The 14,279-nt window shown below is 37.1% G+C and overlaps 1 protein-coding gene across 1 annotated transcript; it reads right to left on the bottom strand.

The window, feature by feature from the left end:
• Window positions 1-1,513: 1,513 nt before the first annotated feature.
• Window positions 1,514-11,077, bottom strand: atp6v1e1b (ATPase H+ transporting V1 subunit E1b). The gene is made up of 9 exons (XM_063004853.1): window positions 10,954-11,077; window positions 6,476-6,541; window positions 5,968-6,077; window positions 4,573-4,639; window positions 4,387-4,476; window positions 3,604-3,672; window positions 3,383-3,477; window positions 3,097-3,184; window positions 1,514-2,127 (listed from the first exon to the last, which is right to left on the bottom strand). Exons 1-9 carry the CDS (start codon window positions 10,984-10,986, stop codon window positions 2,065-2,067), a joined length of 681 nt encoding a protein of 226 aa, XP_062860923.1. The 5' UTR covers window positions 10,987-11,077; the 3' UTR covers window positions 1,514-2,064.
• Between the last annotated feature and the right edge of the window lie 3,202 nt (window positions 11,078-14,279).

The following is a 14,279-nucleotide window of genomic DNA, read 5'->3' as shown; positions in this document are numbered from 1 at the left end:
ACCTGCAGACGGTACACACATCTTTTTCCAAACATCATTATATGAGTAATCCTGGTGTTCCCATTTCCTAAGTATTTTTTGAGCCAAGGTCAACGACAACATTATCTCAAGGTTTGACAATGAATGGAAATCAACAGTATAACTGAAATGGTTTACTGCTTGATGTATTTCACCTATATTTACTCTGACACATTTCTATTACAGATATGTTCACATCCAGTTATTGTTTCATATGCAAAAGAAATAAAACCAAAGGTGTGTGAATATTTGAGAAGTCCAAATGGGGAAATGAGGTTGTTGATTTGATTTGATCAATTAATCAATGTACAGTATTTGTCATTGAATATGTGCTTATTGTATCTTTAGTAAACTTTTACTTACATTTCCAGTTACCTTTGTTTGAACTCACGAGAAACTTAGACATACAGCCAGCAATTTATAATACCCAGCTGTGAAACTTAGTTTCTATCTATTATTTGACTATTTTATTATATTTATTGTATCTGTCCTTATCAAAGAAACTTAGATAATACAGGAATAAAACCAAATTTGATAAGGGATTGTAGTTGCTGTTACACTGCAGCCACATACACCGATCAGCCATAACATTGAAACCACCTCCTTGTTTCTACACTCACTGTCCATTTTATCAGCTCCACTTACCATATAGAAGCACTTAGTCCATCTGTTTCTCTACTAAGAAACTTAGATAATACAGGAATAAAGACTAATTTGATCAGGGACAGGAGGTATTGCTGTGTTACACGGCAACCATCATATGCTCAATCCTTTGTCTTTAATTATACTGTATAAATAATTCATGCATGTTTTCATGAAATCATGCATCTGCTTGTTCGATTTTGTAGCACTCTGAGGTAAGAAAGTGACCACCCATACACATGAGCTCAAAAAGGTATTCGAAGAGAATAATAAAAAAATACTTTAGTGTAAATTATTGTTAGTGTACATATTGTAGATACAATTTTCACCACAGGTGGTAGAGATAAATATTGCACTGATGAATAGATTTTTCTTCTTTTCTTTCGCAATTTTTGAAAAGTGGTGGGCAAGTTGTAATCATACAGTGCATACAAAAGTGTTAAGCATAGAACAGTGGTTAGAAATTGCTAAGCCATTTGTAAAAAAAATATTTATTATAAATAAAGTACACATACTAGCACACTTACCTTTGCAATGGGGGGAAATCCTTCCAGTCAACTCATTCAATACTTTTCATCAACAGGTTTACACCAATGTATGGGGAACAGACTTAACAGACTTTACTTCTCATATGGCAGTCCAATATTTAGACATCTTACTTCGCCATCTATTTAGAGAGTCAGCAGCATTGCTAAATTGAGCACTTCATTATTTCTGTCTGTGAAACAGTATATTGTGTTAACAGAGGAGCCACGAGAAACTCATAAGATGAACGTTTTCCACATTTTTCTGTCAATTTTCTACCATTAGGGTGGACAACATACAATGCATTCATTGTGAAGAAACAACAGTATGACAGTGGTTACTCTTTATTTATGTATTACTCCAACAACAATTTTATTCAGTGTTTCACAAGAACCTGTTTGTTTTTAACAGTACGTAATCTGCACCTAAGGTAATAACATAATTAACAAAAACTAGTAAACAATATTAAAATGACTACATTAGCATTACAGACCATAATAAGTTATTTCTTTCTCAGTAAAGCCTATAATTAAACATAGACAAATAATAGGGAATGTTTTCGGATTGAACCTGGGTCCAAGTAAGTGTTCACACTCTCTTGTAAACATTCATAACATCTAAAAGCAAAGCCAATCAGAAAACAAGTACCACATTTTAGTAGCCAATCAAGAACTTGTTCTTAATTTCTCCGATTTTTACAGCAACAATACATTCACATCACAGACATATACATACATGAATGGTTTTAAGATAAATACTATTTACCAAGACATGAATGAAGTCTTACATCTAGGTAAACAAAAAAAAAGACACAACACTGTTTGCTGTTATGGTCCTCAGTGTGCCTGGATTCCCAGAGATTCCCATGGATTCCCTTGTTTAATCCATGAATTTGCGGTTCTGGTTCACACCAAATAGGGCAACTCGAATTTCAGGCATCATCTAAGCAGAAGAGTCAAAAAGGAGAAAATTGTGATTTATCTAATATGATTTAAACCAAATTAGATTTTGAAATTATTAACCAACATATAATCTATATGGTTAATATTATGTGGACACTGATCACATGCTTGTTGGACATTCCATTTCAAAACCATGGGCAATATTCCAAAAACAACTGTTCAGGAATGCGATGTCCAACAAGCTTATGGTCAGGCGACCACATACTTCTGGTCATGTATGGCACAGGTGACTTGCATATGTGTGAAGGTACCATTGACGTGGGGGCATACATAGTGATTTTATATAGACATAAGCAGCCATCAAACAGAGATCTTTTTCATGGTTATTTCAGCAAGCCAAAGCCTCATTCTGTATGAGCTCCAACAATGTGGCTACAGAGACAAAGAGAGTGTGCTAGACTGGTCTGTCTGCAGTCCAGTCCTGTTTCCTTCTTAAAATGTACACCACATTATGAGAAGGATAATCAAACAATGGTGACCACAGGTAACTTTTACAGATTTTGGGTTTACATACTAAACGAACAACGATTGGCTGTTGTTTATACAGGGTGAGAGCCGGACGAGACCTCATAGCTGATGCAATTATGACCTCTGTTGGCTGATTTGTGGCGCCTGCACAGAGTCAAGGGATAATGCGTTGATCAGGGAGTGGCTCTCCGTACACAAAGCTGATCCACATATGAACTTGTATTGTGCAGGTGAAAAGATGCAGTCGGCTACTGCACACGTCAGAGGGGGCGTGTGTTAGTCTCAGCTCTCCTCGGTCAGAAGTGGAGGTCAGCATCAGTAGAGAGGAAGCATAATGCAATAGTTTGTGCAATCGAATACATTGATTTTTGTGGCTGAACACATGAACTTAATAATAAGAAGGGTTGTCCCAATACTTTTGTTCATATAGTGCATTTTGCCTTTTACTCCTATCTTAGATTTAAGTTAACCTATACTGTACCTGCTGTGCCATTAGATCAAGTCTGCTCTCAAGAGTGTTGGCCACCTTGATCTTCCCATCTGCACTATAGATCTCAATTCCACCAGAGCTAAGCAGAAAGAAATCCAACACAATGAAATCAAAATACATCATTACCAGGCTTTAGAGTCATGCTACAGCATCTTAACTGTAGACTTAGACATTAAAGCCACTAATATGTAAATAGACTGTTTATTGTTTTAATGTAAACGATTTAATACAAATATTCTGCTCTGTGTGGAGATTATAAGTGTAGAGTGGCAGTTACATTTCGGGAGAGAGGAAATTCTCTTGATCAATCCGGACTTCAATACTGTTCTTCACAGCTGCTTTGTAGATAGGAATGTTTTTCTGCACAGCAGCCTGGCATCATGGAAATAAATATTTGTATTAGCATTATTTTACGGCATACATTTCTGTGCTGCTTTTAATGCCATATAACACATGCCTGCCATGTGGAAACAGTCACGCAGTCATATAGAAACTAACCTGCACCAAGGCCAAGTCCCGCTTGCAGCAACGAATTGACACTTTGGGTTCAAGTAGCTGATAGAAGCCCTAAAAACAGAAAGTCAAACATTTAAATAATCTAATTCAACTCACAGAATAAAAACTTAGCAAAATGTTGCATAAATTAACAGATATACTACACTATGTATGCTTTAACTCATGCAACTCATACCACAAGAACAACAAAAATAAACCAGCTAAAAGCATCATATTAAAGCCACAAGCAGAATATATAAACCCAACAAAATTGAGCAACACAGAATGGCACAGATTTTAGGAAAACACAAGAAACCTCAGCTTTAAGGTAATTTGGTAAGTGGACCCTTATGATACTAATTTAAGTACCCCTGCACTAGAGGGTAGTTTAGGGCCAAAATATTCATGTTGACTCAAGAGGTACAGCTCATGACTGCAGTCATATGACTGCCCATGCTTCTCTTCATCACACACCATGCCTTAGGAATTTACTAGGCATTAATCTGAAGGAAGAGTACAAGAATGTATATATAACACATGCCTGTTTTACGGTAAGTTTGTGCAAGGTACAGAAGGAAGACAGTGTAATTATTTTGAGACGCTTATAAGTAAGGCCAGCCTTTACCTCTAGTATTTATTGTACAAAAAGTGCTTTTTAAAGCTTAGATTGGATTATATATGCAGATGTGATCTCTATTAGTTGTAATTAAACTATTATTGAAATATTCACAATATACTAAAAACACGACATTTTAAAACCATAGACTTATCACCCCCAAAACTGACCTGTAGCACCAGTCCATCCATCAAGGCAGAGTACCGGGTCGGGTCTCTGGCTACATTAGCCAGCCTCTGACGTGCATCATTCAGCATGTCCTATTGAAATGCAAAAGCAACAGTTATGTAGTTAGCATACACACCATATAACTTCTGACCATCGGCACATAAAACCAAAAAAAATTTGTTACTGACCGAGATCATGTCATCACGAGCCTTCAGTACCTTCAGCCTGGCCTGATTCATGAGATTAGACATCTGACTGTGGGATATGAATACATGCAATTAGATACTGAATTTAAATGTCATAAATGTACATCAGGCTTATGGGCTATATTACATTCATGTTTGCACCTGTCAAAAAAAACACATTTAGCAAAAAAGTCAGAAAATGTGCAGGCTAACAGAGAAACGTTTTTGTAAAACCCAATGTCTTTGAACTTAAAATCGCTGCAAACCATGTATCCAAGCGCTATCATGTACAAACGAATTCCAAAAACTTAAAACAAAAATATAAGTACAGGAGCTTGGGTGACGTAGTGTAAAAACACACAAGCCCACCACTGCTGAGATCTCAAGCTCTCAAGTTTAAATCTCAGCTTTGCTATTGGTTTACACAAACATGGGTGCCTATAGACTATGTCTGAGGGTGGGAGGGCCAAAGGGATTCCTCATTACTGCTGCAGGTATCCGCACAGAGATGGTAAACAATGGTGCATGACTCATTGTGCATGACACTGCTTTTTGTGTGATCCCGCCTCACGCAGATGAAAAGTGTGTGGCTAGTACACATGTCAAAGGGGGCGTGTGTTAGGTATGGCCCTTCTCATTCAGGGTAGAGGTCTGCAGCAGTGGAAGAGATAAAACTAGGTAACTGGGTATAATTAGATTGGAAGAAAATGGGATAATGCAGAAATATAGAATTTTTAATATTGTAAATAAAACAGACATCTATTATTTGCAAATACTTCTTAACCTGTATTTAATGTTTCAACTAATCAAGCTTTTTGTATATTAATGCTTATTCTGCATTATAGGCTGCAACACATTTCAAGTTCACCACTGTGTTACATCACCTTTTAAAAAAAACATTCTGTTATTGTTTGGGAACTAAAGACACCAATTTAAAATGTATACCACTGCACATGTGTCCAATTTGCATCAATCAATCTTATATAAATTTAAACTTGGAGAAGACACTCAGCATTTCTGATAATGGATTCTGCCTTGTGTAATAGAGCCTAAACTAGTTAGTTGTTTGTAAACTGTTCAATTCTTTGCTCCTACAGTTTCTTTAAAAGTGGCAAACCTTGACCCATCCTGGAACTGTATTACTAGACATAGACGACAATATTGGTGCAATAATATGTACAAATAACATAACATATAATATATTTTTTAATACAAATTACACAAAAAAGCCTTGTTGCAACCTTGTTTAGTCAAACTAGTTATTTAGACGACAACCCAATAAAAAAATTTTTAAACATGCACCTATGAACATTCTAAATTATGCAAATTTAAGTATGAAGATTCCTGGGAAGCAAAATTTCTACTCTGATTATGAAGACATTAAATCAATTGACTTACATTTTCTTTTGTTGCTCAATTTGCTTTTCCTTTTTTTCATAGTACTCCATGATCTTTAGCCTCTGAGTCTGGACCAGGCGACCCTTTTCAATGTTAAACTCCTCTTCAGCCTGCAGGGAAAAACATTTCTTAATTAATATGCTTAAGATAAAATATATCACAAATATTTCCATCAACCATTTTGTTCTAGTCACGGGTCACGGTGGACCCAGTTTTCCTGGGACAAATCATCACAAGGCAGGAAAATAACTAACAGAATACTAATTCATTGCAGGGCTTCAACCAATCCCCCCACCATATCAAACAGAGCCAATTACATATGCATAGATGCCTGATGGGCTGATAGCACAGCTGAGATTCAAACCCCCGTTCTCAGCCATAGTGGACTAGCACATTGTTTCTGCTGTGCCACCTGAGCAACTACATTACAAAAGTATGTAAAAGTATTACAGATATTCCATCTGTACTACTAGCATTTTGCAGTGTGCTGTTAGTAGGACAGTTTTACCTTGGCATCAATCTCCTCTGCTTTTTCATTGGCTTCCTGCTCAATAAAAGCCATCATGTGCTTGATCTGGTGAGAAAAATAATTGTAAAAATCTGTGAATAAATTAGCAGTAATTCATAATTTACATGTTAAATAATTTATATGCTAAACTCACATAAATACAGACAGACAGATTTAGATAGACAAGCATAGATAGATAGATAGATAGATAGATAGATAGATAGATAGATATAGATTAGATAGATAGATAGATAGATAGATAGATAGATAGATAGATAGATAGATAGATATAGATTAGATAGATAGATAGATAGATAGATAGATAGATAGATAGATAGATAGATAGATAGATAGATAGATAGATATAGATTAGATAGATAGATAGATAGATAGATAGATAGATAGATAGATAGATAGATAGATAGATAGATAGATAAGATAGATAGATAGATAGATAGATAGATAGATAGATAGATAGATAGATAGATAGATAGATAGATAAGATAGATTAGATAGATAGATAGATAGATAGATAGATAGATAGATAGATAGATAGATAGATAGATAGATAGATAGATAAGATAAGATAGATAGATAGATAGATAGATAGATAGATAGATAGATAAGATAGATTAGATAGATAGATAGATAGATAGATAGATAGATAGATAGATAGATAGATAGATAGATAGATAGATAGATAGATAGATAGATAGATAGATAGATAGATAGATAGAGTGAGGAAAATAAGTATTTGATCCCCTGCTGATTTTGTAAGTTTACCCCCTTACAAAGACTTGAACAGTCTATAATTTTTATGGAAGGTTTATTTTAACAGAGAGAGACAGAATATCAACAAAAAATCCAGAAAAAAAAACATTAAAAAAAGGTTATAAATTAATTTGTATTTAATTAAGGGAAATAAGTATTTGATCCCCTACCAACCAGCAAGAATTCTGACCCCCACAGACCAGTTATGTGCCCATGAGGCACACAAATTAGTCCTGTCCCTGTATAAAAGACACCCGTCACAGAATCAGTTTCTTCCATTCAAATCTCTCGACCACCATGAGCAAGAATAAAGAGCTATCAAAGGACGTCAGGGAAAGGATTGTAGACCTGCACAAGGCTGGAATGGGCTACAAGACCATCAGCAAGAAGCTTGGTGAGAAAGAGACCACTGTTGGTGCGATAATTCGAAAATGGAAGAAATACAAGATCACAGTCAATCACCCTCACTCTGGAGCTCCATGCAAGATCTCACCTGGTGGAGTAAGAATGATTCTGAGAAAGGTGAGGTCAGTCCAGAATTACACGGGAGGAGCTTGTCAATGATCTCAAGGGAGCTGGGAGCAGAGAAATGCTGGATATGACCCCAAGAACACCATCCCCACTGGGCATTTCTCTGCCTCCAAACACGGCGAGTGGAGTTGATGCCAAAGAGTTCAATTTTGGTCTCATCTGACCAGATCACATTCTCCCAAGCTTTCTCTGAATCATTCAGGTGTTCATTGGCAATCTTCAGACGGGCCTGTACATGAGCCTTCTTGAGCAAAGGGACTTTGCGGGCACTGCAGGATCTCAATCCATTACGGCGAAGTGTGTTACTAATGGTTTTCTTGGTGACTGTGCTCCCAGCTCCCTTGAGATCATTAACAAGCTCCTCCCGTAATATTCTGGACTAACCTCACCTTTCTCAGAATCATTCTTACCCCACCAGGTGAGATCTTGCATGGAGCTCCAGAGCGAGGGCGATTGACTGTGATCTTGTATTTCTTCCATTTTCAAATTATCGCACCAACAGTGGTCTCTTTCTCACCAAGCTTCTTGCTGATGGTCTTGTAGCCCATTCCAGCCTTGTGCAGGTCTACAATCTTGTCCCTGACGTCCTTTGATAGCTCTTTGGTCTTGCCCATGGTGGTTGAGAGATTTGAACGGAAGAAACTGATTCTGTTACAGGTGTCTTTTATACAGGGACAGGACTAATTTGTGTGCCTTTTGTGCACATAACCGGTCTGTGGGGGTCAGAATTCTTGCTGGTTGGTAGGGGATCAAATACTTATTTCCCTTAATTAAATACAAATTAATTTATAACTTTTATTTAATGTTTTTTTTTTTCTGGATTTTTTGTTGATATTCTGTCTCTCTCTGTTAAAATAAACCTTCCATAAAAATTATAGACTGTTCAAGTCTTTGTAAGGGGGTAAACTTACAAAATCAGCAGGGGATCAAATACTTACATTTTCCCCACTGTAGGTAGGTAGATAGATAGATAGATAAGATAGCCTTTTATTATCCCACAGGGGGAAATTTGTAGTGTTACAGCAGCTTTCAAGAATACAAAAAATAGAAAATTACAAAATGTTTACATGTTTGTACACATATACTAAATAGTAAGAATATGTAAAAATTACAAAAATATAAACAGTATTTATAGAGGAAGTTAAACCAAATATTGCAGTTATTAGAAATATTGCACAAAGTACAGCAGTAAAGTGCAAAGTTACAAAAAAATTACAAAAGTAAAAATTACAAAAATATAAACAGTATTTATAGATGAAGTTAACCAAATGCACAGTTATTAAAAAATATTGCACAAAGTACAGCAGGTACAGCAAGTATTGCACATAATTTAAAAGTAATTGCACAGAGAAGTACTAAAAACCAAGTGAATTATTGTGATGGTAATTGTCTACGTTTGGGACGGTGCTGGTTGTATAGCCTGCTTGCAAGAAAAAAAACATTGGACCACGATTGAACAGACAGTTTGCTGATCAAGAAGGAACCAAGAAAAACTTTAAGTTTAAGGCGGGGGAGTTTCAAGTCAGATTCTCTATCTGTGTCAACAATTATTGACACCCCTAACAATTCCTAGAAAATAAATGTCATTGAAGCATTTCTGTCATTTCTACTGTAGTTCATAAAGTTGATCACAGTATCTAGGAACCTTTAATTAGTAATTCATCAGTTCCTGTTTCCCTGGGGTATAAATATGACGTGACACAGAGGCCTATTTCTCTTATCCACTCTTCTACATGGGAAAGACAAGAGAACACACCATTCAAGTAGGGCAGATGTGTGTCGACCTTCATAAGTCAGGCAATGGCTACAAGAAAATAGCCACTCGCCTACACCTGCCCATATCTACAGTCAGAGGAATCATCAAGAAGTTTAAAACAACTGGAACAGTGGCAAACAAGCCTCAACTGGGACCATGTGCTTTGGTCAGATGAGACCAAGATAGAGCTTTTTGGCAACAAACACTAAGTGGGTCTGGCGTAACACAAAAGATGAGTATGCTGAAAAGCACCTCATGCCCACTGTGAAGTATGGGGGAGGATCGGTGATGCTGTGGGCCTGTTTCTCTTCCAAAGGCCCCGGGAACCTTGTTAGGGTGCATGGCATTATGAACTCTTTGAAATACCAGGACATTTTAAATCTAAATCTGGTGGCCTCTGCCCGAAAGCTGAAGATGGGTCGTCACTGGGTCTCTCAGCAAGATAATGACCCTAAACATGTGGCCAAATCTACACAAAAATGGTTCACCAGACACAAAATCAAGCTCCTCCTATGGCCATCTCAGTCCCCAGACCTCAACCCAAATGAAAACCTGTGGGGTGAGCTGAAGAGGAGAGTGCATAGTAGAGGACCCAGGACTCTGGACGATTTAGAGAGATTGTGCAAAGAGGAATGGTCGAAGATCCCTCTCTCTCTGTATTCTCCCATCTTGTGAAATGTTATAAGAGAAGATTAAGTGCTGTCTTGTTGGCAAAAGGGGGGTTGTACAAAGTATTAACATCGGGGGTGCCAATAATTGTGGCACACATGATTTCATGTAAAAGAATTATTTCTTAATGTGGGATTTTTTTCCCACTGAGTAAATGCACTTGAATTAAAGGTTGGATTTTTCTCTTTTTTTTGCATTGTTGTCCTATATTATAAAAAAAAAAAAAAAAAGAAGAATTTATTAGAAGCCTAAGAACACATCTTAACGAGGGGTGCCAATAATTGTGGATGGCGCTGTATGTATATATATATATATAATTTAATTTCCAATTAACAAAAAATTGGAAATATAAAGTGGAAGACATTTAATTCCTACAAGACGAAAACGAAATCTACTTTTTTTTTTTAAGTAAAGAAGTTGGTTCATTATACGATTAAGTAGACTGTGCTCATTAAACCCACTGGATTATTTACAAATTTATAAATTGAACAAATACTTTTATCATGATATCGAATTGCATATACCGTGATAGTGGTTTTAGACTATATCGCCCACCCCCTTAATTATAATGGCAGTGTCCTTTCATATAACGGTTGTCAAGGTTATAATGCCACAGCCAGCAAACATTAAAAACGACATACTATAATACTAAGTAGTATGTAACAATACCAATACACTATATGTGCTGTTTATATCCTGCATACTATTTAGTAGAGTAGTATGACAATTTAGTACATATAATCCATAATACCTGCTTCTGAACGTCGGCATCGCTGAGCGCCATGTCTGCTGTTCGTGCAGAGATTTTTCTCGCAGATTCAGATGACTAATAACAAAATTAAAAGGCTAAGATTATTTTTATCTATTAATATAAAACGCAGAGCGACTAAAACCAACAAAACGTCGATTCGTGATTCGTGACAGTGGGAAAAAGGGAAGGGATCAGCTGATTCTTAGCCAAACGTCGCACAAGAGTCACGTGATAAACACTTCCTCTTTAAGGACCAATAAGAGGTGAGTGCGCGACAGCTAATGACTGAGTGAAGATGACTCGTTTATTTTGATGAAGATGACATTTGCAAACCTTTTCATACGTGTGTGTGTGTGTGTGTATGTAGAGTGGGAGCCAAAGGTCTGACCAGGCTATAAAATATTCTCCTGTTTTACCTTTTTCCTCAAGTGTTATGTCTTTCATTACAAATCATATAATCAGCACAACATTTAAATGAACAGTTAAACATTTCTTAAAATTCGTCATCACAGAAAATCAAGTAAGCACATTTGTTAAATTGACAATGACAATTCCTCAGTTTTCTTGAGTCTTACATGTATTTGTTTGTTTATTAGGATTTTAACGTCATGTTTTACACTTTTGGTTAAATTCATGACAGAAACGGTAGTTACTCATTACACAAGGCTCATTAGTACACAAGTACTAATGTCAAACATGGTCATGGACAATTTTGTATCTCCAGTTAACCGGACTGCACGTCTTTGGACTGTGAGAGGAAACCGGAGCTCCCAGAGGAAACCCACGCAGACACAGGGACCGCCCCACCTGTGGATTGAACCCAGGACCTTCTTGCTGTGAGGCGACAGTGATACCCACTGAGCCACCGTGCCGCCCGTCTTACTTATATTAAAGCACAATTCTATTAAGCACCACCAAGTGTATTTGATCTACTCATTTTTTAGTGATCTTGTTCTTGACACTGTGGCTTTCGATGTAAGTCATCTACACAAAATACCTAATTTTTAAAAAGACTTCCTCTCTTCTTGCTAAATTCTAAGAAATAAGCAAAATGCAGAACAGAAGCACTTTACTAATGATTTACACTTTTTGTGAGCTTTGAAATTAAATCATAGAACAAAAAATAATTGAAGATGATTCCAAAAAAATTTTTTTGCTTTGCTTTCAGCCTTCTGTTCAATTTATCCAAAATCAAATCAATGGTGTTGAAGTCGTTGCTGACCTTTCCATGATTTAAAGCCTCCAAGTTAGGTCTGGCATAGTCTGGTGTTATGTTTTGTATTATTGTCTCACTGTAGGATGAATTCCTGACTGACCAGATGTACACCAATGGTAGTGCATGGTGCTGCAAAATGAAGCAAAATAATAAACAAATAAGACCATAAATCTTCTTCCTTCTTATTTGCCATTTGATGTCACAAACTGAGGAACCATCTCTGTACCTACTTGACCTGCCAAATTTGTGTGTGATGAACTAACTGAACAACTTCTGTTTATCGGCCCATTCTGTCCACTGGCGGTTCAGCATGGCCCAGAAATGCTTCTTTTTTAATTTTACAATCTTTGCAATGGTTTTCCTACGGCCACTCAACCTGTCAAATCTGCAACTTGAAAATTTCTCTTCACAGTTGAAACTGAGGCTTGCTTATTTTGACCTATCACACAAGTTGTTGACTCTGAAAAGAAACATTTTCTTCTATTTCTTTGGGTCTACCAGATTCATACCACATTCAGAGTTATCCAGATACAATAATTAGATTTTTCCTAGATTCCAAGTATCCTTTTGATGGTGTAGGAAACTGAACTCACTGGCACCTTGGCTTTCATTGTAATTTCTCTATAAAAATATCTGTTTTTTAAAGAATCATCCCCTCTTCTTTGGTCATTTTTTTGAGTTTACCATAACAATTTGCTATTAACTGCAAAGCAGTATTGCAGTATTCAAAGTACTGAACTAGAGGGTAAGGTAATACAGTCAAAAGTGCAACACAATTTGGGACACCTGCATAAACCTTTAAAGCTTAATTTACTTCCATTGCTGCTAAACAACTACGTTTTCTGAAAAACTTCATTTTAGTTCAGGCAGTTTACAGCTTTTTAAGAATCTTTTCAAGAATTTAAATGCTTATTAATGAAAACTGAAAAACATAGGCGTTCAACTTTGAATGATAGGATATATACTGTACAGGGTGGGCCATTTATATGGATACACCTAAATAAAATGGGAATGGTTGGTGATATTAACTTCCTGTTTGTGGCACATTAGTATATGGGAGGGGGAAAACTTTTCAAGATGGGTGGTGACCATGGCGGCCATTTTGAAGTCGGCCATTTTGGATCCAACTTTAGTTTTTTCAATGGGAAGAGGGTCATGTGACACATCAAACTTATTGAGAATTTCACAAGAAAAACAATGGTGTGCTTGGTTTTAACGTAACTTTATTCTTTCATGAGTTATTTACAAGCTTCTCTTTGTTTACAGCCATTGACATGTCGCAGAGGTTAACACGTGAGGAGCGGATAGAAATTGTGTTGATGTCTGGTGAACGCAGTACCCGGGTCATTGCAGCAGATTTCAATGCAAGACACCGTACGAGACCACCCATCTCCCATGCTACAGTTAGCAAACTGCTTGCCAAGTTTCGTGAAACTGGTTCAGTGTTGGATTTGCCAAAATGTGGACGCATGAAAACTGTCACTAATGAAGAAACATCAGTGGCTGTCCTAGCTTCATTCAGCAAGAGCCCACAGCGTAGCACTCGCCGCATGTCACTGGAGAGTGGCATCAGTCGAACATCCCTTCGGCAGATATTAGCTACTCACAAATGGCACCCTTACAAACTCCAGCTGCTGCAGCATCTCAATGAGGATGACCCAGATCGGCGCACTGAATTTGCAGAATGGGCAAAACAAAAATTGGAACAGGACCCTCAGTTTACACAGAACATTTTGTTCAGTGATGAGGCAAACTTTTATGTGAATGGTGAAGTTAACAAACAAAACCACCGCTATTGGTCTGACACTAACCCACATTGGATAGATCCCTCCAAGACTGTTGGAACACAAAAATTGATGGTATGGTGTGGTATATGGGGTACAAAGATAGTGGGGCCATTCTTCATCAATGGAAACCTCAAGGCCACTGGATATTTGAAATTGCTACATGATGATGTGTTTCCCTCTTTATGCACTGAAGCTGGCACGTTCCCTGAGTTTTTCCAGCAAGATGGTGCACCACCACATTATGGGTGTAAGGTCCGAGCATTCCTAGATGAACAGTTTCCTGGAAAGTGTATTGGTCGTCGTGGGCCAGTTGAATGGCCCCC

Source organism: Trichomycterus rosablanca, chromosome 1 (genome assembly GCF_030014385.1).
Source record: "Trichomycterus rosablanca isolate fTriRos1 chromosome 1, fTriRos1.hap1, whole genome shotgun sequence".
Classification (NCBI taxonomy): Eukaryota; Metazoa; Chordata; class Actinopteri; order Siluriformes; family Trichomycteridae; genus Trichomycterus; species Trichomycterus rosablanca.
The sequence above is the reverse complement of the archived record's forward strand: the minus strand, read 5'-3'. Positions and strand labels throughout refer to the sequence as shown.

Excerpts from the sequence above, each read along its gene's own strand:
- atp6v1e1b (XM_063004853.1), bottom strand. The coding sequence starts at position 10,986 with ATGGCGCTCAGCGATGCCGACGTTCAGAAGCAG. Across the intron at positions 4,640-5,967 it reads ATTGAGCAACAAAAGAAAAT|TCAGATGTCTAATCTCATGA; the intron begins GTAAGTCAATTG and ends CATATCCCACAG. Across the intron at positions 2,128-3,096 it reads TTGATCTAATGGCACAGCAG|ATGATGCCTGAAATTCGAGT; the intron begins GTACAGTATAGG and ends TCTTCTGCTTAG.